Source organism: Trematomus bernacchii, unplaced genomic scaffold (assembly GCF_902827165.1).
Source record: "Trematomus bernacchii unplaced genomic scaffold, fTreBer1.1, whole genome shotgun sequence".
NCBI classification, from domain to species: Eukaryota; Metazoa; Chordata; class Actinopteri; order Perciformes; family Nototheniidae; genus Trematomus; species Trematomus bernacchii.
This window is the reverse complement of record NW_022987739.1, coordinates 4,962,025-4,989,505: the sequence shown is the minus strand read 5'-3', so window position 1 is coordinate 4,989,505 and position 27,481 is coordinate 4,962,025. Positions and strand designations below refer to the sequence as shown.

General features: G+C 41.5%; 1 protein-coding gene across 1 annotated transcript in view; it reads left to right on the top strand.

Moving 5' to 3' along the window:
- fgf22 (fibroblast growth factor 22) overlaps positions 1–21,753 on the top strand; it is a 24,028-nt gene extending 2,275 nt beyond the window's left edge. The window contains exons 2-3 of the mRNA XM_034146441.1: positions 18,289–18,392; positions 19,857–21,753. Coding sequence (XP_034002332.1) covers positions 18,289–18,392; positions 19,857–20,051 — 299 coding nt within the window. The 3' untranslated portion in view covers positions 20,052–21,753. The remainder of the gene's footprint in view (positions 1–18,288; positions 18,393–19,856) is intronic.
- The last annotated feature ends 5,728 nt before the right edge of the window (positions 21,754–27,481 follow it).

The following is a 27,481-nucleotide window of genomic DNA, read 5'->3' as shown; positions in this document are numbered from 1 at the left end:
ACTCAGGTTGAGATGAATTATTACGGTGTTACATTTGGACCTGTGGGATCTCCAACTTGGGACATTATTCTCTCCTATTAGTGGTAATATACTGTATGTCAGCTACCATAATAAAATATGACTCCCAAACTATCCATGAATTTGACACCTCAGAGGTCATGCTGGAAGAGTGGCAGCAACACAAACTTGGCAACATGAGGCAAGTGTTCAGAATCTTTGGAAAGTAGCAAAAGTTATGGCTAAGGATTGTGAAATGCATGCCTTCTCTTGCCATAGTAATGTCATTAGGGCTTACGTCGTTGCAGTAGCTCTCTTTGAAAGAGTGCAGTCCCCTTAAATATAATGTCCTCATACACTTTAGCCATCATCCTCTCATTTCCTTTGGTGGAAAGAACGATTCTATCTGCTCGCTCACACAGAGAGAGGGTGTGTACCTGCACCCTGAGCTGAGCACAGCGCCAACCCAGCGGTCATGTAGCCCTTGTGGTCAGTCTATGGTTGCGCTTCACAACGGATCTGGTTTAAGGCCGATTTGAGGTCTCACTCTGTGTCTGTGCGAAGGGTACCGTTACTGCCATCCCATAAGGAGGCCTCCAATCAGACTCGAAACCTCCTGACCCAGACAACTTCTTGATACTGATACGGTGGCCATGTTATAGATTAGAGTGGCAGGATAAGCAGGAAGTTGTGCATATTTAATGACAAGAGCAGTGTGCAGATATACTAGTGTGCAACCTCGGCGCAAGTGTCACACAGGAAAGAGTACACATTTATTTTTTGGGTTTTATCAATGCTTTGGATATATACTTTTATATCTGATATAAAATCAAAAATACGTTTTAGTTCCTGAGTGGTTGAAAAGACACACACATGCACACAGACAAATACAGACATACATAATGTTGGACGCACTGTTGTAGCTTGTATTGAAGTTTCCACATTATTTTGTTGTTCTGTGCCAGATTAACCTACAGTAGTTGAGCTCAGGACTGACCTGAGCTTGCATGCAGCTTCCTAACTGCCCAGAAGTCTGGTCGACCCCTCCTTTGTCCTCTGTGTTGCCTGTACACTCTTGTCGACACAGCTATATTGCCCCGACAGCTCTGCATGCTACACCCAGCCTTCACCTCCACCCCACTCAGTTTTTCCAGCCCCAACTCCCAACTCCCTCTCAGGTGCAAAAACAGTTGGAATTAGTCAACAGGCTCACTGCTAATTGAGGTCGGAAAATATTGTATCAATCCCAGCGGGGCAGGGGCATGGAACAGCTGAGGGGAGAGGAGAGAGAGAGAGACTCGGAGAGATGAGAGAGCTGGACAGGGTTGAAAGGAGACAGAGAAAAAAGCAAGACAGAAATTATCAATTATCTTTTAGTTTATCAGTCTTGCGTTTCAGTTCATGAGGCTACTATTATGACATGCAAACATATTGTGCAACAGTCATCAAATGCCCTATCAGGTTTTATGAAAATGACATGTAGAGATGAAATGCTCTTGAGTGACAAAGTTCAACGCTTTCATCAGCAACAGACAAGAGAGGCTGTATCAGTTTCATCTCCAAAGTGTTTTAAGAAAAATGTCCTGCCATGTGAGCACACATGTGGAAATGTACACAAACATACACTCGAACACACACAAACACTAAAGTTTCAGGTATCCATCCGTTCTTCGTTTTCAAGAAAGTTGTTGCAAGTTTACCTGGCCTTCAATACATTTGTTAATCAAACCAGAGAGATTAAAATCAGACAAGATAATGAAGATGACTCGACTAATATCTGAGTTCAGCCTTTGAAACCAGACACTCTAAAAATAGATCCACCATTATATTCAAAGTTTCTAAAAATAACTTGTTGAACAGCCACAAGAAGAGACAAAGTACTGAACTTTGAGCGACTGAAGGGGAGGGCTTCGACATGTTTTTCTTTTGACCTATGGCAAAGCAGAGAATGATCGAAGGGAAAAACACACCCAAGTGTTTACAAAAGCTCCAGAGGCAGGTACGCATCATACCCTGTCCTGGGTCATCGGTCATAGCCTGCTAATTAGAAAGCCCTACAACACAAGAGCTGTGTGGGCACGCCCGGCAACCGCTTCATGATCAATTGCAACAGCAAATAGAGAAGCGGTAGAGTAGAGTACAATTGCTAAAGCCAAATTCAGTTATTTCATGGATGTTTATTTATATTTGATTGCTTTAATGACAAGCATGTTTCCTATTTATCTCCCTCGTTCTGTTTTTAAGTTATAAATTCTTGGGTTTATTTTGGCATTCTGCACTGCGTATATTTTTTTATTTTATGCTTTTTCATCTTATTTTAAAGGATGGCCTGTTAAATTTAAGGTGTGTGTGGCTGAAGGCATCAAAGGTTTGTGCAGCCTCCAGGTAGTGACAGCTCATTCACCCTTAGGAAATAAGGTCACCTCGCCGCGCTGCTATAATCGCAGGAGTCACTGCGGCCATTCTGCCTCTGCAGCCGTGCAACGCTCACAGCCAGGGTGTGTTGTGTTTACCAAATTTCCCTTGCTGTGCAACATCTTGCTGTTTGAAGTAAGAGTTTTCCTAGTTCATGAGTGTATTTTACTTGGATTGGACCCACGAGAAGAAAATCTTCCACCCTGCTGAAATATGTTGTGGAAATTATTCAAACTTGTTTTAGACAGGGGAAACTGACACTTGCCAAGGAGAGACTGACTTGAATTTGAAAATGGGAAAAGACAGGAGTTCTGCAGACAGATGACTAAAACCACCTGAAGTGTTTGACCAGTTAGACTGCATTGGCAGTGTTGGAAATGTGTCCCAGCATATACGGTAGGGAGCAAAATGCGTGGCATCTATCTTTGCATATGGATTAACTGAAAATAAGATTAACACATTTTTTTTTTTTTAAATGTACCTAATAATAATGAAATAGTATCTTCATGTATTTCTTGATTTTCTAAAGTACTCACTATTGTACAATTCTAAAACAGAGGGCACTTAAAAATATTCAATCAGACTTTATATTGGCTTGCTAAGCTCTATTCTTTTTTAATTAAAAATAAAGTTAAACCCAAAACACCACTTTTTCCCATCATCAACTCATTTCTTATCTAGCCTGCATTAAGGTATACAGTAATGGCATGCAGATGCCAAATAAATTACAAAAGGTCTGTCCGGATCCGTCTGCCATTTTAAAGGTGTACAATGTTTATTCTGTCAGTCTACATCCTTACCATGACTCATCATTAATTCTAGTAGAGCTCACACGGGGACGTGAGACTGGATCAACAGCAGGGGCTAAAGAGGGAAGCACCTGGCCGTAGGAAGTGCTTTGGTGTTTGAATCGGGAGAATACACATGTTAATGAGGCTAGAAGAAGGGCTGGGGCGTGCTCTGCTCAGTATTGAGGTGGAAATTAAAGGCTAGAAGAGTGCTGGAGCGCTTCCCGTTGCTCATTAGGCATTATGTAAGGTCTCCTCTGCCTCGTCTCATCTGAGAGGGGATTCGTGGAGATTTTGGATGCCAACTGGAGGGTAAAATCCCACGAATCATGCATTTATTATCCCCTCTATAAGGACAGTGCATGGCCTCAGCCTGTGGGAGACAAAGGAAAATGGACCCTTTGCCAGCTGTTGCTTGTATCAAGAGGCTAAAAGCTAAATAAAACATCACTGGCACACGCATGCATGGTGAACAAGCATGTTAAAACTCTATATCTTTACCTCTCAAACACACACTCAAACGTACACGCACTCACTGTACTGGGAACATTGCAGGACAAGAGTGTCAGTGTCACCCTAATTAGCCGAGGATCCCTAGTTTCTGCCACCAGTGTTTGATATCATGAATGGGTTCTAGAAATGTAGCAATTAGTAGCTAACAACCTTTAGCAGTCTGGCTCGGGCTCCTCTTTGAGATTTACTGGGTTCATCATCAGGTTTATAGAGTCTGACTTTGGCTCCAGCAGCAAATGCCTTTATAGCATCCCACAGCTCTGAACATCCTGTGGGTGTGAAGGGAACACAAAGGAGAAGACTTCACAGTGCCAGTTACAAGCTTCTGGGATCTTAAAGTCATTGATAAAAGATGTTTGCACTGACGTCCTGAAAAGCTTCTTAAAAAGGAGAGTACCACTGAATACAAGGTTCAAGTATACGGCTATACAGGAAGAATAGTGTGAACATCAGATGTGGTTAGGGTGTAATAGGTTAAGATTGAGTTTTTCGGGGGACTTTTTCATGCAATCCAAAACTACTCCCTCAATGATTAACTTGTTAATATATAACTGTCATGAGCCACTATGCAATGTTAAACATGGTGACAGCCAGGCAGTATGTTTTTATAATGAGGGTAAAGAGCTTGGCTTTTTCCTCAATGAGACCACATTAGAACTGTTACTACAGGTGTAACATTAATGTGTATTTGAATAAAATAGGAACAGCTACCACATGTTTGAAATCTTTTGCTAAAGGAATTTCTCCCAAAGTAACGGTCGTCTCTCACACCTCGGACCCTTCACAAGTACACACACATACGTGACGTGATCAGCCCATTGAGTCAGGGGAGACAGGTCTTGCCTCAGAATAATGGTTTTGTTTGACCCTTTCAATAAAGCCTATCACCTCCCTGCTCAAACTGAGCTAGACATCATGACTTGGAAGGCTTTAAACTACTGGCCCGGGAATAAAGAAACTGAAAGAGGGATAGATGGGGGGGAAAAACAACTTGGCATCACTAAATACAGTTACGGCTGACTGGTTAAAGCTGCAGAAGCTTAAAGGTGTTCAAATTTAACCTAAACTCAGAAGGAGCCCAGGACTAGGAAGCAATAACAGCAGGAATGTAATGCACCTGTTGCCCTGAAGACAGATATCCCTCCCCGTAGGATTTGGACTAGATCATAAAGGAAGCAATAAGAAACTGTGAAATCAGGCGCTTCTTTCTCTTAGGTTACATTCAGGTAAATCAGGGTCTCCCCACCCTTCCAGACACAGTAGCATACTGGGAGCACCCTGGACTTTCAGTAGACTTTAATCTCAGCCACACGCAAACAGAGCAACCACCTTCAATCTGAGTAGCTAAATATTGACTTGCTGTCAGGCAATTAAGTTATAAAATGTAGTTTAGAGCACCTGGCGATGTGTAATAGACTGACAAATCGGTTTAATCATGACACCTCTCGGGAGAAAGCTGCTGCATCATACTGACGATCATGGCAAATTACATTTAAACTGCAGTTAACTGAAGACACACAGCCCCAGAAAGCCTGACCGATTCAATACAAATTAAATAAATTAAATGAAAGTAAGAGTCTAGAGCCATGTTAGCTGTTCTATGAGGCTGTAATGTTCCTTTAAACACATGATGGTGCTGTGGGAAAAGTCAGGAATTCACCAAAGTTATTAGGAATCATCCACTGGGTAACATGAATGTCTGTACAAAATGTTGTAAAATTCTACAACAACCTTTTAGAAGTTCAGACTTTTTACAGAATAAGTGAAATCTTTGAGCTGTTGATGGCACTAGAAAAAGAGACACGAAACACATTTAAAAAATCACAATCATCTACTCTCTGAGCACCATGAATGTTTAAAAGCAATTTCTTTCACAATTGTTACAAAGTGTTCATTTACTGTACAAATCCCACTACAGTTATATTTTGGTTCTTTTATTGAGATGACGATTTTGTAAAATAAATCGTCAGTGCATGCGTGATTATTTTGTTCTCGATAAGGTTAACAACCTCTGCGTTAAAGCTGCTGTGTGTCCCTGTCTGGACTGAATAACCGTTTTGAAGAATAGTTAATGCAAATGTTAAAGGTTAAAAAAAGCTACTCCAGTCCAGTTCTTTGCACACCAACAGGTTGAGACCATGCCTCTTCTCTGAACTGCATTACCCACATCCACCCATACCTGCTTTTTATCTCTAAGGCTATTCTTCTAAACGAACATGAGCAGGATGTGAGTATAGTGTCAGGGCTCTTTGAATGTGTGTGTACATTTTAGACAGCATGTGCCTGTGTTTATACTTGTGCCATTGCAGGAGCATGAAGTGGACCCTAAACTGAAAAAGATGTGTTTCCTCTCCCTAATGGCTAATATGAACCAGACCTTACCTTGCACTCAATTCAGATGCATGCATGCATGTGTGTGTGTTTGCGCACACGCTAACATGTAACCTTGTGTGCACACAAGTATTTCCTACCTTCTAGATGGCCATGCTCCTCATTAGAACACAGAGGGTGGCACAAACATTGCAGTAATACAGCTGAAGTAAGACAATACAGTCCACAGCATGCCTGCTCATGTATTGACAAAAATCTGTTCCTGAACACAGTTTCCTTTTAGCTGAGCAGTTGCTACAAATATCGTCTGGATAATTTAGTTTCTCAGAGCGTTATAAAAGTGGTCAAAACATAATTTCATGAATTCCCCCTTTTCCTCCATTTTTTATTTATTTTTAAGTTGGAATTTTTTCTGCAACATAACTGCAGAAAAAATATAAAAATTAATTAAAGACACCAGGCTTTCATTTCATCCCCGGGGTTAGATGTGAACTTACTGCCTTTCTCTCTGTGTACCCTTTCCTCTTCATACATTTATTTCTATGCACACATCTTTCACTACCATCCTCTCTGCCCCTCTCTACCTAACACCATCCCTCTTTCTCTCCTGCTGGCTCCATTTCCCCCTCTCCTCCCCTGCAGTGGATAGGATTGAGGTCAGGGCCCTTTGGCCAGTGGAGCAAGTGACAGCTCTGACAGGGCCCTGATTTCACTCTTGGGCCTTCTGTCACCTCCATGCAGGCCCATCTCATTTTAATAATGTAAATATGGGGCAGGCTCAGGCCACAGAGAATATTCTGTGTCCTGGTGCTCACTCACTGGAACCACGCTGCACACCTGAGCCACACATGCACTCTTTTAGTTGGCAGCATTCTCCAAACTTATTTGTGTTTGGTGGGTTTTCAGACTGCCTTTGAATAAAGCAAAAAAGGTATTGTTTGTTCGATGGCTTCCAGGGAAGAGGAAGAATCTGATATAATTGACAAAGTCCTTAGAATATAAAGAACACATACAGGGAGGGACTAACGAGAGACAAACAAAGAATAATCTGAATCGATCCAAGATATCCAGAGTTTTAGTCTCAAGTAAGGCTCAAGCTCCAACAATGCAGGATACTACAGTACATGTCCCATAATGCAACTGTCTTTTATTAGATGTCACCTGCTTCCTAATCGCCCCCTTCTTTGAATCATCAGACCTCCCTACTGTATATGGGAAGAACATTTTCAGTTAAAAATGTACGTTTCAACCCCAGAGCTAAGGTATGAAATGGCATGATCAGGATGGATTAGGGTTAGGGTTAGGGTTAGGGAATCCAGGGTTTGGGAAGTTCGGGAGTCTCGTACCACGGAAGACATCTTACGACTCTTTTCACAGGCTAGCTTGCCTTGTGACGTTGAATTAACTTTATGTGTAAGATCTATACAGTGTCCCTTTAAAACAGATATAGACATTGATAGTGTTTCACAATATCCATAAAATAGGGATTTGTGGTTTTAGGTCTCCATAAATACAAATAAAAAAAACTGAAAGTTTCCCGGCAGTGAAAACAACCTAAAGAAGTTGTCAAATCAAAATCACAATAACTTGGATATAACATGAAGGCAGAATGAGCAAAAACTTTTGACAAATTTAGCTTGCCAGCCTACAAGACCATTTTACTGTTGTAGAGATAAAATAAGTGGCTCACTTGGCTTATTCTAATCTGATCTAAAAAATAAAACAGTATTTGCAAATGTAGACACAGATTTGCTGTGATTAAAACTGACAGGGAATGCTGGTTTGCCTCAGATGCAGATGCGCTTCAATAATTCGCAGGGAAGATGAATGTAGGACACTGTAAACAAAGCCTTTGTTTAGTCCTGATTATGTTTCCACTCAGGGTGGCTGAGTCTGGTCTGAACAGCCAACCAAACCAGCCACAGATGCAAAACACCAGCTTACTGCAATTTAGTGGCACAAGAGAATGACCTCAGTCTAATGTGGATCCCGCCATCCCAGACGCTCCTCACAGGGGAACCAAAGTGCAGGAAACTTCAGAAGCTGTGACTCACAAAGCTCTCGGCGGGCAGATCTGTTCGTAACTATCTGTGAAGCCTTTGATAGCTTGCTGTTCGCTTGTTACGGATGTGATGCATGATTTGGAAGCACTTTGCCCTCCCTGATTAAAGAAAAGGCCTCTTGGTTGGTAAGATTGCGGCCCCTCAGTACCTCACAGACACAGACGAGTATACCGTGGGCTTCGTTAACCTTTTTCACCTCTGCTATCCCTCAGCTTCACTGCCCCTGCCCTCCTCCCCACCACTTACCCACTCCATCAGGTTGTCCTCTAGTGTTACCTTTTGCTGGCTGGCCTACCCCCATCATGCTTGTAAATTTAGGGTTTGATCAGCGGAGGGTCTTTTCCCTCTGATTCTGAATCACGGAGGTCCCTAATGAACTGACTGATGTTTCATTACATACAATCACAGCTTAGCATGTCCGAGGAAGTTAGTGTTCACTGGTATAAGTACCATGGAGAGCATGCTGACAGGACGTGCAGATACACTAATCACTGTTTGATGGGGAAGAAGAGATCACAGTGCTGCCAAACCTTTGGCCTGAGCTTTGCCCTTGATTTTTCTACTATACTCTAGTATTTGAACTGACATTTAGTGACCGTTAGTATCACATTTGCAGTGTCATTGACTGTACAAGCAGTGTTTTTTTAACATTGAACATACTACTTATGCCTGTCCACACACATAGATACAGTATATCCAGATGTGGGTGGTGATTCTGGAGTACTGGGTCAGTCTGTCTGGGGATAAATCAGACAGACTAATCTGTCCTGTGAGGGGATGGAGGGTAATTGGTCACATTTGACCCCCGGCCTCGCGGACTGTGGGAACGCAGGCTTTATCTACAAGCGGTAATTGGCTAATGAAACACTTCCGCAACTCCTCCACTAGATTGTCATCCACCGGCTGGATAGGGTAAGGCATTTGTGTGTGTATTTGCGTGTTATAGCGGCCGGTACAAGTGGCCGAGAGGCATGTGTGTGAGGGCGAGAGTGTGTGCAAGTAGTCTAGAGAAAAGAAAATGGCAGGATGCGGAAGTCCCAGTGGCCATCTCCACAACGTTATCAACAGAATCAGTTTCATGATGCCTGCAGCATACTGATGCATTGACAGAACACACATCTACGCTTGTGTGGTTGTCATTACGATTTAAATTTAGATTTGAAGTAGAAAGGGTTAAGGTAATTCAAATGAAATCTTTGGCCCAGGGCTAGGCTTTTTTATATAACAAGAGAAGCCAGGATATGAATGAGTCTTTGAAAAATACTCTCAATACCACGGTCGATATCGCACAGCCTTGTGATTTTATTGAATTTTGCTCATGTTTTATAGTCGTTTTTCTGTGATCAGTTATATGGGCAAAGCCATGCCCGCATCAATCGAAAGACAGGAAAACCAGGGTGGGAAGAGTGAGTTGTGGGGGTGGGTGGAGGGGTACTAAGAAAAAAAGGCTAAAGTTACGGCGGTGAGACAATGTCTCTGAGGTCCCATCAAGTGAGCCATTCATAGATGCAGGCCTAGCAGTTTGTGGAGCCAGGGAGACACTCCGATAGAGTGGGGCCCAGGGTGGCCTTCTCTTTTTGTCCCAAGCTGACCCCTGCTCTCTCGCCTGGCCTCTGCGCCCCTCACCTGGCCTGTCCCAGCGCACTGGTAACAGGATACCTGTAATTTGCTCTAATGGCCTTTGAAAGACCTGGCTGGGCTAATCCCTGGAGTACTTCTCCCAGCAGCACCGTTTGAAAGGGTGGGGGTAACAGGGCCGAGTGCGAGTCCTGAAAGAGGACCGGCCTCTGGATTGTGTGTGAGAGAATGTCACCCCTTGCGGCCGGGGCTGGGGCCGAGGGAGTGCAGGAGTCAGCTTTCAGCGGCTCACCACCATGTGGCTTGTTCACAGGCTCAAAAAAACTGGGCCCGGCTTGTAGAGAAGAAGATTGTCTCTGCTTTACACCTCCCTCAGTGGCTCGGTCTGGCAAGCAGGGGAAACTGGCTCAAGACCAACGTGTACACAACTTTGAGAGAGTGCACTTCAAATTACTTCCAGGTTTCCTTTAGTAATTCGTGCAAAGGCATTTCTCCATGGATGACATTTGCTCATTCAATGACAGAAGATATTGATATTCCAAGGACTGCAAAAAAACAAAAGGTTAGAAAGAGGAAAGGGTTTGGCGTGAAAAAAAAGCAGTTAATGACTTTGGTTATAAGGGGCTAGAATGACCATTTTGAACAGCAGGTGATTTTATACTGTCAGGACGTTATCTCAAACAGCTACCATCCTAAAGTTGGTGAAAGTCACATATTTTCTGGATGCATTTGTACGTGCCATCTAAGAGCAAAAATTATAATAATTTAAAAAAACATTGTTGAACAAAAGACATTGAATATGGACTGGGAGTAAAAATACAGGAGAAAAATAATCTTATCGGTCTCATCTTGATTCCCATCCCTCCGGAGATTTTAATGGAATGTGGGAACAGCAAGTGATATGTGGCAAGGGAAGACCATCCCTCTGCCAGTCTTTTCTCTCCTTTCTTCCTGTCCTTTCTATCCATCGTCCTTGTTTCTTTGATGGGGCGGGACACATGCAAGGGAATCTTCTCACAAAAAATACACAACACATGCACACCAGTCGTTCCTGTGTCCTACTTCCTCAAGGTAAAGCAGGACATTGTACTGAGTCATATTTAAATGGCCGCACACATGCACACCGTGTATACAGAGGGATTCAGAGAGTGACAGCTTGTTTATATCTGTGAAAGTTCAAAGAAATGGTGCGAAAATTATCCTGTTTTTTATTTCCTTTGCTGTTAATTATGTACTTTATACATTTTGTTTGATCACACATGAGTGTAACTGTCAAGAAATGTAGAGTTGATATGCAAGAGAAACACTGTTCAGACATCCAGATAGTGTGAGATCATTTAAGGAAATAAATAACTTGGCATGTTAGTTTGAATATACTGATTTGACTAACATGTGGTGGATGATGACAGTGAAGGCTGGAAAGTATCTTGGATATTTATCCTGTTTTAATCTACTATTACAAAAAACAACAAAGTGACAAAGACCTACGATTTGTTACCACAGGTTGTGTGTTTTCTGTGTTTGTCAGTTCCGCCCAGCTTGCTGCGGACATAGACCTTATAACTGTTAGTAGGAGGATGAAGAAATCATCCCAGTCCTGTGAGAGTTAATAGGTATGATGCATGTCCGGAGACTCGCTGCAGACAGGCTCATATAGGGAGGGAGAGGAGGGGTGACCTAACCCAGACTTAGACCAAAGAGGTACGACAGAGGAGAAGCGAGGGTCTGACGGGCAGTGAAAGGCAAGCTGGCAGATGGGAGACAGGAGGAAGGAGAGAAAGACAGGTACAGTTTGTAGGAAGGGACACCGACAGCTGCTCTGCAACAGAGTGACACGCACGCACGCACGCACGCACGCACGCACGCACGCACGCACGCACGCACGCACGCAGCAAAACACAAATCCTGTGTTGGAACAGTAAAGCTCTCAACGAGACTGTTAATGTGATATTACTGTCCAGAACTGGTTGGCCCACTAAACCATTAATGGCATTGCATCATATGTATTTTGAGCCTCATCACACTTATTCAAAGAAAAATAAATGTCATAATTTCATTACTTTGTGACTCAACCTGGGTGTTTTTAACATAAATCCCGAGCAAGTCCTCAACTTTGACTAAAATAATGTTTTCACAACTTTTTAGGAGTAGAAACTCAAAAGCATTCAACAGCTTCCCAAGACCCTGTCCTAAATGTTTAAAATTCACCTGAAAAGGTAAAAACAAAAAATAGAGAGTAAATCAATGTACATAAAAATGTGGAGCTGCTTATGAATTTACTAAATGTGAGTAATATCCTCAGCATGTCTTCAAAAGTCTGGGCATTAATCATTCCAAGACAGACCTTAAGAATACTTTTATTTAAGATATAAGGCAGAAAATCAGTGTGGCACTTTAATTAGTCAGGTCAGGCAGGTACTTTTGCCTAAAGAAGCAGATGTCAAACACCTGCTCTGACATCGCTCATTGGGCTGTGGCCAAAAATACTCAGAAGCTCCTGCCTTTAGAGCAGTCCAGGCCATTGTGTTGCTGTGCACCCAAAACACCATAACTGCTGTGAAATAGTCAAAAAACGTACAGTAGGCTACGCCCTTTCATAACAACTTTTCATTACTCTACAGTCTGTATGGCCCAGATCAGAGCTTTAAATGTATATGATAATATACCCTGTCCTTAATGATGTTAACAATGCACGTAGATAAAGCTGCAAAAGAATCATTAAAATTAAGAAAACATGAAAATGCTCAAATGTGTGGTTTTAGGTGGTGCTACAGAAAGCACAAGTCACACCAATAAACATTCCTTTACACCTTAATGTAAAGGAAGGTTCGCTGGATATCAACTTGGGCTAACCTTCACAAAACCTTGAAATGCTTTGAGATCCACTCTGTAACACAGTGGCAGACAATAATATTCAAGTTGCAGCTACGTCTTTCCTGTAAGTTATCACTCTGTGTATAAAGCCCTGTCATATTTCGCAGAAAATTGAAGATCAGATTTCCCATCAGCCTCTCAATGCAATGAGATCATCACTGACCGACAATCACGTGCCACACAGAAGGGATTACATTCTGATCACAATTGTTATACCCTTCCTGTTTACAGATTTGACGATTTTGAATGTGAATATTATTCTTTGATATTACTTTGCATACCATAAGCTTTTTTCGTCTTACTTACAGTACATCATTTCCATGGCGATAGTACTTTAGAGTGAGCAAAGGATCTGAATACTTCTTCCACAACTGTTTCAAAATAAAGGCAGTTCATGCTCCCCAGGCACTTACATAGAATCAATCATTCTTGTGCTGACACATCACTTGTCATGGATTTGATTAGTCACCTCATGCTAAGGGCCATAATTACAGTTTTTTCTGGCTAAACATTATGTTGTCAGGGCATAAACAATGGCGTCCGCCCTAAATGAATGTCTTGATTAAGCTTTATAGACTATGATATAAAAAGAACAGTTTGCAGTCATTGCTTATTTTTCAAATCAGCTTTTTTTCTTTTCATTGCAAGTGAATTTAATTTTTTTGGAAAAGTCAAATGACATAACTGACATTTCTGGTTATTGCCCCTTTTGAAATGTGTTCTAAATGAATGTTGATATTATGTCTGTCTTATATACACTTAAGTTATCAAAGGTTATCTCATTGGTTGTGATTTGAACAGCGAACAGCATCAGAGGTCAAGGTTGAAATTATTTTAACTTGGGGTGCAGCGATTGGTGGCAATTTTTCTGTGTTGTGCCACATGAAGGGTAGTAAGTTTGGTAATGCAACATTAGTTTTATGTATTTTTTATAAGCAGTGTGAGCCCCATTTTTTGCTCAGTGATAGTGAAGGTAATTGCTTTTTTGATTGAAACATAAATGATGTGCAGGTTACACATTTCTCTCTGGAATAAAGCTAACAAAATCCTCTTTCTCCACACGCCTATGCTAGTCATTAGTTGCTTTTTTACTGTACATTCAAGGGTTAAAGCCCAAGTTTCCATATCACACCACCTGTGATGGCCTCCACTAAAGCGCCTGTTCTCATGTTAATCTCTCAAGGTGTTTAAAGCAGTAGTGAGTGATGCAGCCTTTGTCTGTGCCGATACACACAGGCGGCGGCTTCGTCCAGTACCAGACCCTCCGAGGGGGTCATAGCAGATCAAAGGTGCTGGTCACAGCCATTAGGCCCGGCAGCCCAGACCCGACATGAAAAGCTTGTGTTTTGAAAAGGAGGGCAGAAGGAAAAAAACAACAGGGCCCTCTGCGTTTAAAAAGCAAGCAAACTGTGAAATAATTGAAAAGGTATGTCAATCAAGAGCAGGAGCACAGCGGGAACTCCGAGATTCCCAGGCTCCGCTCTGGTCGAGCACTGAGCCATGGAGGGCTGCTCAAGGGGACAACCCAAGAAATTAAAGACCTAGGAAAAGGAACAAAAAGAAGACAGGAGGAACGGAGCAGAAAAACCTCCTTTTCTCACTCTCTCTTTGCTCAGTCTTTCACTCTTTTCTGCTTTAAATTTGTGATGAAAGGAACCATTTTGCCACACTTTGTAGAGCCCCATTCAAATCGCTCGGTCATTAATAAGATCTTGTCTAGCTCTTCACCTCTCAGGTGAGTAACAAAGACTTATTCGGGGGAACAGCCATTGCCCCCGCCACCGAATCCCCCATCTTATGACCAGCACCTTCACCCTGTACTCGCCCCCCTCCTCCTCCCCTCCTCCTCCCCCCTACCATGAGTCTGACAAAAGGGAACCCCGTGAGAGTGTCTCTCTCTTTCCTTTCTGCCTTTTTTTTCAAAGTCAGAAAAGGCTTGAATGATCTGACGTTGGGCTAACGTCCAAAAAATGGGGGACGGGGAGAAAAGAAAGAGTAAAAAAAAGAGTGGGTAAAAGACTTTTTCTATGCTTTTAAAAATCCCATAGAGGAGAAATAAATGGCAAGTCCACAGTTGACTAGACACGTATAGTGCAGGATTTGCTTGTAATGGCAGCTTGAGCTTATTGACAGTCCCAGCCAAAACATGTCAAAGGTTAAGAGATCTTGCCAATTGCAAGTGGGAAGCCAAAGGAGCCTTTTTCATGAGCTCAATAGGGCCATCAGTTGATACTTGCTCAGCAGAACCGGAGCAGGAGCGACCTTCAGTTCCCAATGCAGCTCAGGAACAAAGAATTAATTTGTCTCTATTGTTGGTCTAATTTCTTTCTAATTGTGATATTGGTAAAAGGATTTGAAAAGAGTTCCTGAATAAAGTTTTTTCACAATTTCAACATATTTTAATTGACTCTAAACATAGTCAACTATTGCACTGAAAAAAGGATAATTTTATTTATGCAAACTGCTGATTTACATGAGACGATTATGTTACAAAACAGGGTTCATTAAAAAGAAGATTACCATAACTCTGCACTTAAACTTTGTTGAGAGGTTTGCAGGGGGGTACAAATCAGCAAGAAAGCTTTAAAGATGTATTTATAACCTCAAATCTCTGACTGGCTTTTAAAAAGTAGACATTTTAACTGAATCATCCTTTCAGAATATTTCTTCAAGTCCTGACGCTAAACTCAGCGTTTCCTTCCAGTAAAGTGACCTTTGCATTTCAGCAGTTAGGAAAACCCTAATAGCTTGAAATACCTCACTCTGATTTCTCAGGCTTTGAACACAATGGAGTGACTTTTCAAAGGGGGGACTGTGAGTTATATGGATCTAACTGGTCTTTATAGATGTGTGGTCAAGCGTCCAGAGCCCGAGTGATTCCTCTAGACAATGTGAAATCCCCATTTCATGTCCTCAGATCTTTTGTGTCTGCTGGCTGCTACACCAGCATGTACGAAGGAAATTATATGTAGGGTACCTGTGAGAGCGGAGGAGAGAAAGGACAATATTTAATGTGTCAAAGACACAAGTTTTGTTGTGGTGCTTTACACACTTCGCGATATGACTCCCCAAATTTAAACTTTCATTTATTTAAGACTATTCTCTAGTATTAAAGTGTTCTTTTACTAATTGTAATTCCTGAGTTTTAACTGACAACCCTTTGCAATGTCTCTGATGTGACAAACTTCCTTGCAAAACACCTACTGTGCCTTGAACTCAAACCAGCAAATAATGGCAATTACTGCTGGCACCACTTTCAGGCACCAGCGGTTTTCATTGGCCTGGACTAATCCCCCATAAATCCTTGCAGTGCTCCAATCACCAGCCGGGCCTCAGCTAATTGCTTATGAGTCCCTTGCACGCTCCAGGTGCCACCGTAGCACACCCGGTGTTTGTAAACACAGCTCGTAAAGAGGAAGCCGCCATCAAAGTGTTAATGTTTTCTCGGAGGATCAGAGGCTGTGCAGGAATGATGGGGGTGCAGCTGGTACCTGGTTGGACTCGAGTGAGGCATTCCCTCCTTCCCTGCAGCTGTGGCGAGCGCAGAGACGTAGCTACATGTACGCAATCCTGCCAGAGAAGAAAGACACTCAACAGGAGTTTGTGTTTGTTTACCTTCCTCGTCTCTCTTCCTTTTTACTCTTTGTACTTGTCTGTGTCTGTGCCTTAAGTAGATGACCTCACTTGCAAAGCACGACTGGTGATGTTCAGAGCTGAAAAGAGTTTGAGATAGTTGCGTGCTAAGAGTGATGGGCGCAGCAGATGTGTGTTTTGAAGTTTTGAAGCCCTTGAGATGTGCTCTTTGAAACCAGAAACAGTAGTCTGATAGTATTAGCAGCCGTCCTGTATAGCAGGTTAGTAGCATCTTCATCGGCATCAAAATACGAGATAATGCGTTTAATATCGCTGTCATCTGAACAATATAAGTTGTCACGAGATTTGAAAGGATGTTTTTGAATACTCACATGCTCAACATCTGTTTACGTTTAAGTGAAAAAGACCTGGCTTTAGTTTTTGAGATGGGAGCAAATAGGGAAGAAAGGTGACATAATAGAACCAAACAAAACTAAGTGAAGAGAGGTTTGTGTGAATGAAACTGATGTTTCCTTCCTATTCTCAACAAATAGTCAACCTCAACCTAGTGTTTATTATTTTAACCATCATGATGAAGCTCCCATAAGCTTAAGTACTAGTCTTTAACCCAAACCATGATCTTTGCCTCGACCTTAACAAACCTTGTCCATAGTTTTGTCACATCATAAAACAGAGAACAGACGGTTCTGGCGGGCACAGACTAATGATGTCATTTTGCCAAAAGGGGCGTAAATTAAAGAATATGCTTCTCCGTATGTGATGTTCCAGAGGGCATAGACAAATTAGGTGACGCTTGTTGTTTAATTTGGAGGACTTGTTGGGTATTAATATACCCTTGCCTGCCCTTTAAAGCCTGTACTAAAACAAATATTCAGCTCACTTTTTCATACAAAAACATATTAAATCAAGCTTTTGCGCCAAGTTCAGCTTTACTGTTCTTTCCAAACTAAATCTGGATTTGCACGAATAAATCAGTAGGAAAAAAATGCAGTACAGGCCAGGAGAGAAGCACCTGCAAAACCCCTGGTGTGATGTTTATTTTTCAATGCTAAATGGGTTTTACCAGCGAGACTGTTCAGGAACTCAGTCACGGCCCTGCAGAAGACTTGTGGTTGTACTGAAGCTGCTGGGGGTTTTCATGACTCCTACATTTCCTACCAGCTTGGGGTCCCCCTGTACTTCAGCACCTTGATCTGGTGCTATGTTTACAGCATTTATCCAAAGCCAACAATAAATGTTTGACAAATATAATGCAGTTCTTAACCTTTAAGCAGCAACATTACAGGCATTTGTTACACAGACTTGGTTTCCAGGGGGTGTGAAAGGAAGATTTCGTGCTCTGATCAGATAGCAAACCACATCAGGGCGCTTTTGAAGGTTTAAGTGGGCAAATAAACCAAGAAAATGTTTAAATATCATCTAAAAGAGAGTTTCATCTCCAGCAATCAGCTGCTATTCAGAACCCCTCAGCTCATCTCCAAAACATCTCCCTGGCGTAACTATGACAAAGGGTGTGTGCCTTTATTTTCTTTAAGGAGACAAAAAGCAGATCAAGAGTAAGCCGCATGGGACTTGTTTGCAATCAGTGCCCAGAGGAAACATTTAGCTCAAAGCTTGCCGGCTTGTTCATGGGGTGAAGTGAGTTAGAGTGGCTGCTTAAGTGGCCAGCAGACACGGGTTTTGTGTCGCTCAGTAAACAACACTGGGCATTATCTGGGTGTCACATCTGGAGTTGAGAGGCTCAAATGGAGACAAGCTGGGAGGCATGACGCTGTGCAGCATCAGACACTGTGTATGTGTTGTTCAAATGTTATGTGGATCAGGATGTGGTCTAGGATGGTTAACTTGCTCGATTTCTCTGACATAATAATAATTTTGTTTTCTGATATGATCATTTCTTAACCTGTTGTTCAAAATGCTCTGAGACAGACAGGTCTTTTCACAAAGACAGCTCCCTCGGGCCATTGTGCATGTCTATGTGTGTGTTTTTTTGTTCTGTCTTGGGCTTTCTGCCCTCAAAGCATATGGCTGTCTGGTATCCTAATCGCTAATGATAGAGTGGCTTTTGATGGGGAAACTCCCACAGCTAGATTTTTCTAACCCAGACTCTCCTGTCCCTTCTTTTTATTTTCCAGGCCTGATGGAAATCCGATCTGTCAGTGTGGGAGTTGTTGCCATCAAATCTGTCAGCACCGGGCTGTACTTAGCTATGTCCAAGAAAGGCACGCTCTTTGGATCGGTGCGTATACAACCTGACAACATTGTCTCTCTGGGTCAAGATGGGAGGGCTGGGAAGAGAGGGGAGGGGGGGTATACATGTATAGGGGTCTCACATGAGTGCCTATACCCAAACATGTTTGATTCTGCTGAAGTGAAGGGAATCCCATGCTGGAAAGTCCAGAGAGAGGTTAAAGTGTTACAATCAATCATGGCTGTACACCTGGGCCACAGTTGATGATACCTGCAGCTTTAGTTGGCTTGTTTCACTGTCAAAATAAATAGCAGAGAAAAAGTCACCCAACCTGCAATGACAAAGAGCCAGCTGGGATCCTTTAAAAGTCTTCGCGTGCCATCTGCCAATTGTTGTTGCACACAGCAAGCTTTCAAAAGTAATCACCTCTCTTTGTTAAAATCGGCCACACATCAGACCTGAGGTGTGTGGTGTCTAGCTCATGTATTTACATCTTGGATAAGGAGAAATCAGGCACAAGCAATCAGTCAGCAGCAGTGATAAGAGAAGTGTTTTCAACAGGCTGAAACGGTAAATAAGACATCTTAAGATCCAGGTCTGAAACATCTCATAATAATAAAAAGGCAGGTGAATCACGCCAAGCTCATACTATCCTGATGCTATCACAGACAGGGCCTCATTATAGCAGCAAGATAGCGATCTGGAAAAGGGAATGCAGCAGAATCTCTTGTCACTACAATAGCTTTCAATACTCTTTGACGAACTGATACAAAGCGGTAACCACCCATGAAAAAGTGACTTTTCCGACCTTCACATATCAGCTTATTTTAAACAAAACTCAGAACTTGAAATACAAACTCAACAGAAAAGAGATACAGTTATTTGTAATAGAACTTAACATTTTTTTTTCCGTTCCCCCAATTATTCCCAATGTTTGTTTTTTGTGGTATTATGAGGTATGTTTGGGTTTTTAAACTTTAAAGAGTGTCAGTAACAACGTCCCAGTAACTCAGGATATTTAACAGACTCATTGTGATCAGTTTCAGTCAGTGATTACTTTTCAGAGAGCAGTCCCAATGAAAACTAAACTGTAGGGCCTGTAGAGTATTGCGAGTAACCAGAACATTGTTTCTGGAAGTTGCATTTGATTCTTCAATGCTTGGAACAGCACAAACAAAATTCCCCTGTCATAAACTATTTAGGGGGTCAATGGAAAATACATTTCAGAGATGGATCATAACCCCGAAACTATCTGCAAGGCTAGACATAAAATGTTTTTTTATGCAATTTGAATGAACAAACCCTTTAAAATTCTAGACAAAAGACTTCTATCGTGGCCTCTAAAAGACACATTCTTGATGTAAAAACTCTATCAAGCCCTGGGAAATCTTTCACTGAAACAACAGTGCACTACACTATGGACTCTGGCTTACTGTAGCACTGCAGGACTATCAGTCAGCTATTTAAGCATCTGTCATAACCTTTTTAACCCGTCTGTCTCCCTGTGATCAGGTGAAGTACAACCCCAGCTGCAAGTTCAAGGAGCGGATCGAGGAGAACGGGTACAACACGTACGCCTCGCTCCGCTGGAAGCACGGTGGCAGGCAGATGTTTGTTTCGCTGAACGGGCGCGGGAAGCCTCGGCGAGGTCACAAGGCTCGACGAAGACATCCGTCCACTCACTTCCTGCCCATGCTCCCCTCTTAGCTGTCCACCTCTGAACTCTGACCAGCAAATGGCTGACTCACACTAGTGTTGATAAAGCCATGACGGCCATCTTTATTTTTATTACTCCATCCTCCTGTCACATAAATGTACATTTGTTAAGGGTTGTAACATTTGTAGAGTTAGTATAATATGTACTTTTAAGTTATTTTCTCAATTTTCTAATGATGTTCAGCTATAGAGTAAATACACAGTATGTATACTACTTCCGGGCATCTGTCTGGTGACAGTCTCAGTCTGACTGCATGTAAAGTGATGGGTAAGGATTGTAAAGGGACAGCAAGGCGTGGAAAAAAATCAAATGCGGCTCACTGGTTTATTATTTAACCCATTTTAGATGCTCAGCTAAATAAGCATCTGGTTCAACAAAAATATATTTTTATTTTGACTATCCCTTTAAAGCAACAAAAGGTGCAACTTTGAAGTAGCTACAAATCAGGGCCATAGCTACTGTTGGGATGGGGTCAAACTCTACAATTACATTTTTACAATGCGTCATTTTAAACACATTTCTCATATTTAACATATTCTGACTACAAACATGTGAGAAATTCACATATTAATTGACTTTTCAATGTCTCACATGTGAAATCTAACATATAAATAAAAACATTGGAGATGTTTTGCACTATATCACCAACAAATTCAAGCTGTATATTGTTAATCACATGTATAAACAGTATTCCAATAATCAATATAGCAAGCAAGTCATTTTTTGATCTGCTATCTGACTACTTTTAGGCCATTGAAATTGAAGAAATAAATAAACAACATTTCCCTACTAGAATTACATTAATGTGGAGTAAAGCTGTGAAGAGTAATTCAACAAAAAAAGAGATTTACAAATAATGAGTATTTCTTAAAGTCTTGGCTATGGCCACTACAAATCTTACATCTTGACTGTTGTTTGGGATATACTGTACTGACACGACTGGATAAGAGATGCTGACGCATTGATAAAAGAACTGTTCTGGAGAACACAACAGAAGCTAAGCTAACTACTGGGATAACGTGCTGAACTTTCCGAGATGAACCTTGTATGTTTGTGCATGTTTCTGTCGAACTGCTTCACCCATTCAAATAACCAACAGTTAATAGAGGTGGAGTCTGTATCAGAAAGATGCTTAGTCTCTGACTGTTGGTCTTTCTTTCAGTTGTGAAATAACGATGTACATTTTGAGTCATTTAATGCATTATAGCAGCCATAGGTTAAGCAGACGTCACATAGCAGCAGCTTCATTAATTTTGTAGTAAATGGTAATTACAAACTGTCTCCCTCTCAAGTCTTGCTAACATTTTCTCAACAAGGCTGTTGCTAATAGATCATTTAATATATTTAAAACATTTTGTACTCTTTAACTGTTTGAAGTTGATGTATATTGTTATTGTCGACGTTTTGTGTTGGATTGTAGTCCTATTGAAAAAAAAGAATGGGAAAAAAGTGATCGTATTAATGTCCATATTCAGCTTATTTTGTATGGTATTACTACTGGATATCGGTACATTTGTGATCCACTTGTAATAAACAGCTTACAGCTATAGGCCAGTAATAGTAGGTTGTATATAAGGCCAAAGGCTCCGAACAAACAGTCTTGAGGTTTATTTCAGAAAAGTAAAATCATTTGAGTGCCTTGGTCTATTCTGAGTTTGGTAAACTTCAATAAAACATGTGGATAAATCACGAGTCATGGTTCCAGTATACCAGCAAGTCTTTTTAAAATCATCTCTCTAAATTATAAAGTGCAGAAATGGCATTTTAATCTTATTGCCTGCGTGGCAATGATTGTTGAGCGTTGCTAACATCTCCATTAGAGCTCCCCAACATAATCCCACTCCTCATCATAATCATGACAAAACTCGCAGCAGGAGAGGCGTTGATGTGGAGGACCTCCCCGTGTCTGATGAAAGCTCCGCGGTTATGAACTATGCACCCGAGCATCAAGGTCATTTACACACAGACGAGCCCCACAGTGGCACAGGAGGCCACTTGGTCCTTTCAGTGAACAGAAAGGGAGTCGGGGATGAATAGTGGCTGTTTGGGGTGAATAAAGGCCAACCTTTCAGCCTGTCATAATGCGAGATTACTGTGACGGGGTACATGTCTGGTCAAAATGGCGTGAAGTCACACTGTAGTTCAGATCCAAAGGTCTGGGTGCAGCATACAAATATCAGTATGGGGGGTCTGGCTGTATGGTTGCCATGCAAATGTCTTTGTCTTCAGCTGTGTAGCCTCGAGGGATTTTACATTTTGAAAAGTAAAGACTAGTCCTTTTGTAAATATTCCTTTTGTTGCTGTTGTATCTTAAGTGTAAAATACAATGTAATGTAAAAGTTTGGCATTTTGGAAATATGCTTACGTAGTAGCTTACTTGCCCAGAGTTAGGTCAGAAGATCAATACCAACTTTCATGTCTGCACGCTATATATAAAACTGCAGGTATCAGCGAGTTAACTTAGCTTAGCAGACAGACAGGAAGTTAGGTGCCGGACCAAATTTCACAAAATCAGCCAACCAACAACTGTAGAGCTAATAATTAAAGCACACCTTGCTTGTTTCACATGTACAAATGTCAAATCAAAGTATAAGAAATAGCCCACCATTAAACAGTCTTTGTGCTACAACAGACAACATCTATATATTATCATTTTTGCTCTCTTGTTGTAAGAGAATAATATATAGCTGTACAAAATACAGTACAGTACAGGTTTGTAGGTGTCTCTGAACATATGATCGTTATCCAACCTTCAGCTGGAGTAGACACACTCAAACATGCACGCCTGAAGTAATCCCATTTTCTGCCTGTTCTGTCGATTGACTCGCCTCTTTGTCAGAGTGTCCTCCATCTTTTCTCCTCTCCTTATCCTCTCTCCTTTTTTAACTGTCCAAGATCTCTCCTTTCTTCTTGGCCTGAGGGTGCGACTGCCGGTTGGTGCCAGGTCCAGGGACACCAAATGGGAACTGTAATTAGCATTGCTCCACCACTGTCCTGTCAGTTTGCTCGCCAGCAAAACGAGAGGGATCCTTTGGAAGTCCTGATCAAAAGCTTTGGCCTTTGATCATGAGGCGAAAGGAAAAACCTAAACACTGTGCAAAATCAATGAGGAATGTCCCAAAAAGAGCCCAGGAGAATGGAAATGACAGCCATCCAGAAGACATCCTCAGCTCCTGGTCGGCCATGATGTGTTGATGTCAGGAGCACAGGTGTTTGCGTTTTGTTTGATGTGATCGGTGTGAGTGGAGGAGTGAGAGAGTGAGTCATGCAATGATGTTGTCGCTTCACTGTCTGTCAGAAAGCACCTGGTAGGCACGTCACATCTTTACATTTCTGCTAAGGCCTCAAATCTTTCTGGAAATGTCGGCCCTCTTAAAACATGACACAGTGCAGCACATCTTCACAGCAGCACAGGCAAGAAAACATTACTTGTTTGAAGGTATACCTCATGACCCAATAAAAGCAGTCTGTAAAGAGAAGATTACATTGACTGCTTCAAAATTCATTTGTATCTGAGTGACAGAAAAAAGTAATAATAGAAGCCCATTTTGAGGGCCTTAGCCAAAATCTACAGGGGCACAAGTCATGCTGCTTCAGCGACAACAAACCACAGCCTCTGGAACCTTTGAAACCCTGTGTGGTCATTTTCTCTCACAGCGACTGAAAAGAACTGTGGTGGGTGGGAAAGAAAAAAGAGCCCCTCGCCACTCATAATACCAATCTTATGTATGTAGACGAAAATGGAAGGGTTGGGAGGGGTTGTGGGGTGGCAGACGGACTAAGGCACAATTTTAAAGCGCTTATTGAATTGCCATTACAGCTCCTGAGACTAATTGTGGCTGTTGTGTGTCTCTCGGTGGCCTAGGGGGCTCTGGAGTGGCCCTGTATGCTCTTACTCAGTGGGGTTTTCAGACCGAGTGGCCCTGAAAGAGAACAGGACCACCGTAGATCAATGGCAAACCTTTCACTCTTTCACAGGCCCTCGCTAATCCTTCTCATTTGTCTGCCATTTGTTGAGGCACATTCACAGCTCCCTGAATTTAGGATTAGGCCTTGTTTTGTTACAAAAACAGCCAAGTTATAATGCTGAATAGCTGGACTAAAGGGTGGACGACAGATGAGTGTGTATGTAAGTTTGTGAGCATGTGTGTGTATGGTTATCAGGTATACGCTGTTATAACCAAATTCAAGATAATACCGAACCTATTTCGAGTTTTCTGGTAAATCCCATTTTAATGATCTAAAATTATAGTTCCTTTTTTTTCATTTGCAAAAAATGTGTCCAATGATCATGGCAAATTCTATCTAAAACATTGTATAATCCTTTTGAACAAAGTATTGATTAGTGTGAAACAATATTGAACCATAGTATTATCATTTTGTCTCTATGTGGTTATAGACATGAACTTTGATTGATTGACAATGACCAACCTTCTGGGCATGGTACCTTGTGTTCAGACAGAATGCAATATGAATTTTAGAGCAAAATTGCATTACAGGGCATTAAAAAGGTGCAGGTGTGTAGAAATAAGCACATATTTGACTATAGGGTTATGAGGGGGGAAAGGAGTTGTCTCAAGTTGAATATATTTCATCTTGATTAAAAAAACTATCCTGGGGCATTATGAAAGAAATAGAGGGAAATTACAGAAGAAAATCAGGATTTTAAATGTTACAGTTGTAGTTTAATGGCTGTTTGGGGTGTGTACATATGGACAAGAGAAAAGCTCCAGTGGTCCAATCTGCGCAAGTGACATGGCAACAAAAACGTCTGCCACGTGATGTTTTCTTTTTTTAATTAACAGTAGGCTATAATCCTGCAAAAAACATCTAGACTCATACTTTTAAAATGTTACTTCAGGGAGAATTAAATGCAAATATCAGGGTTAGATAGGTTTAGGGTTTGCTTACTTGAGATGATGTCACCAATATCTGTGGTATCACTTAAAGTTGAACTCCATGGGGAAATTCAGTAGTTAAAACAGCAACAGAGTGAGAGGGAAAAACAGGACAGTAGAGATTCACACAAATTATAATAATAATAATACAAATACAAAAAAATACAAAAATTAAAATGATGTATTAACTGTTAAAACAAATGCAGGTCTTCTCACAGTTCATCATGCTTTCCTTTCATATGTCCTCTACTTCATGAGAGTTCACTGTCCTATTTCATTTTGACAATAAATATATTTCATAAGAAAGAGGAAAAGCAAGAACAAATTGATTCACCACAGTCAAATACCTGCAAAGGAAATGCTATTTTATTAAAGTTGCAATGATTCCCTTTGAAGAACACTGGGCTCTGTCTGAAACTGAGAGTGGGCTCGGACAGTCTTGGCAGCCTGCAGCAGAGCCTTCAGACTGCTGATCATCACTGAGTGGATTAGTGTTCCTGTCTGAAGCCACTTACTGGACATTAGGCAGGGCTGCTGAGTGGCACATGCGCCACATTTCCCCTAAAGCCCTGCCATGCCACGCCGCAGGTATGTGGGGCCGACCGGCCAAACCCCATGTCGGGCATTCTCCGGATGCCTGCCGCGTGCCAGACACCGGGGGACAAGGTGAAGAGGAGGACGGAAGGATGATTGTGTGAAGCAGAACGAGAGGAAAAGTTTTTTAAAAAGTGTAAACTCCAGCATAGAAATGTAGTTACAAAAGAGCCAAAATGCAACTATTTGCTTTCTGCAGAGTGAGATGAGAAGATTGATACCAATCTCACGTCTGTACAGCAAGCTACAGCCAGTAGACATGTAGCTTAGCTTAGTTTAGCATAACGTCTGGAAACAGGAGCAAACAGCTAGTCTGGCTGCTCTGTGCAAAGGTAACAATTATACCCACAAGCACCTACTGTACCAAAATCACTAAGTAAGTAAGACTGTATATAAATAAAATTGAATTTCTGAAGGTAATAACGACAAGTTGCCTGACAGGAGGTTTTGTGCTAAAACCATTTTTGAAATGCAGCAGTAACATTGTCACCGCGAGTTTGCCAAATAACCAGTAAAGTCAAACCAAATGTGTACTAATGTTATCACAGATGCTGGTTAGCTTTTTTATTTAAAAAATAAATAAAAACAGAAATAGAGAGATGTGTGCAAAACAGGTCGAACGTCAGTAGATTTCTTATTACCATGTAGCTTTAGCTAGTGGCTGTGATGCTAATATCAACATGTTTGGAACTTTTGCATACAAGAATATAATGGACAATCCACATGTGCAACTAGTAAACTGTCAAAATATAGGAATATGATCTAAAAGAATACAAGAAAAATAAAATCCAAGAATATAGGAAGATTACTGAAAAGTCTGTAGTAGCCTTAAGGGGCACACACCATCTCCTATATATTTTGGCCAGCCGAGGCAGGCCAGCCACATGTTGGCCGATGTCCCAGTCAACATCATGAGGTTGTCTTTGGCTGTTAGTGACTGGAAAAGACCAAAGTCAGTACCGCTTCATGCAAAGTTTAAGCCCATCCAACCTGCCCCTCAAGCCCCACTATGTGAAGTAATTCTTCAAGCCAGTGGAACTAGACATGCTCTGTGTTTTGTCACTGTATGCATGGCGATACTTTCTCAACACTGCACTTTTCAAAATCAAAACATTAACAGGTTGATGTTCTTTCTTAACGAGGACAAAATACGCTTTAGTTTTCCCGTTAGGAGATTTGAAATAAAGCAGGTGAGAAAGTTATTATTGGATTAAAACATGTGGGCTGTATCAGACAATTAGTATTTCCTTTGTACTGTACTGTCAAGTTGTAGGAGCAATACGCTAACGCTGTATGGAAAACTGGAGGCTAGATCCAATCCAACTGAGAAACAATCTCTCACTCAGATCATGGCCAAACTAGGGCTTTAAAAACAAGCTGTATATAATGTTTATTTTTTCTTTACCATGTATGCATGTGTGGACAGATTGAGCAACAGTTACAGTGAAATGTACACTGAACGCAATATAGCAAGACAGCTGTGTCTAAGCTGTGAGGTTCAACTGCGGGCCAAAGTCAAATCCCTCCTGGCTCGACACCTTCGTACATTATATGGAGGTTTGAAAACACATGGCAGTGGCACAGAGCCGCTAAAATCGTTCTCAATGTTTCTGTGTCTAGAGAGCAGCACCAGCTACAAATTACAGCCAAAGTAACACATTCACATGCAGTGTTCATTACTTGTCTAACAACCCTTACAGGGTTACTGCTTAGTCAGAAGTCAGAAAGAAGAGTCAAGCCATAGTGAAAATAGGACAAAAGTACTGACATGACATTAAATCCAAAAAGAGAAAACATGCAGTATCTAGTGCATCCTGTACTGTACCTTCACAGACTATCATTTATACTGATTTGGTCTTTTGTTGTTTTTTTCCCTTACGCAGAATTACTTTATTACTCAATTTGTGACTTTATATTAGATTTACAAA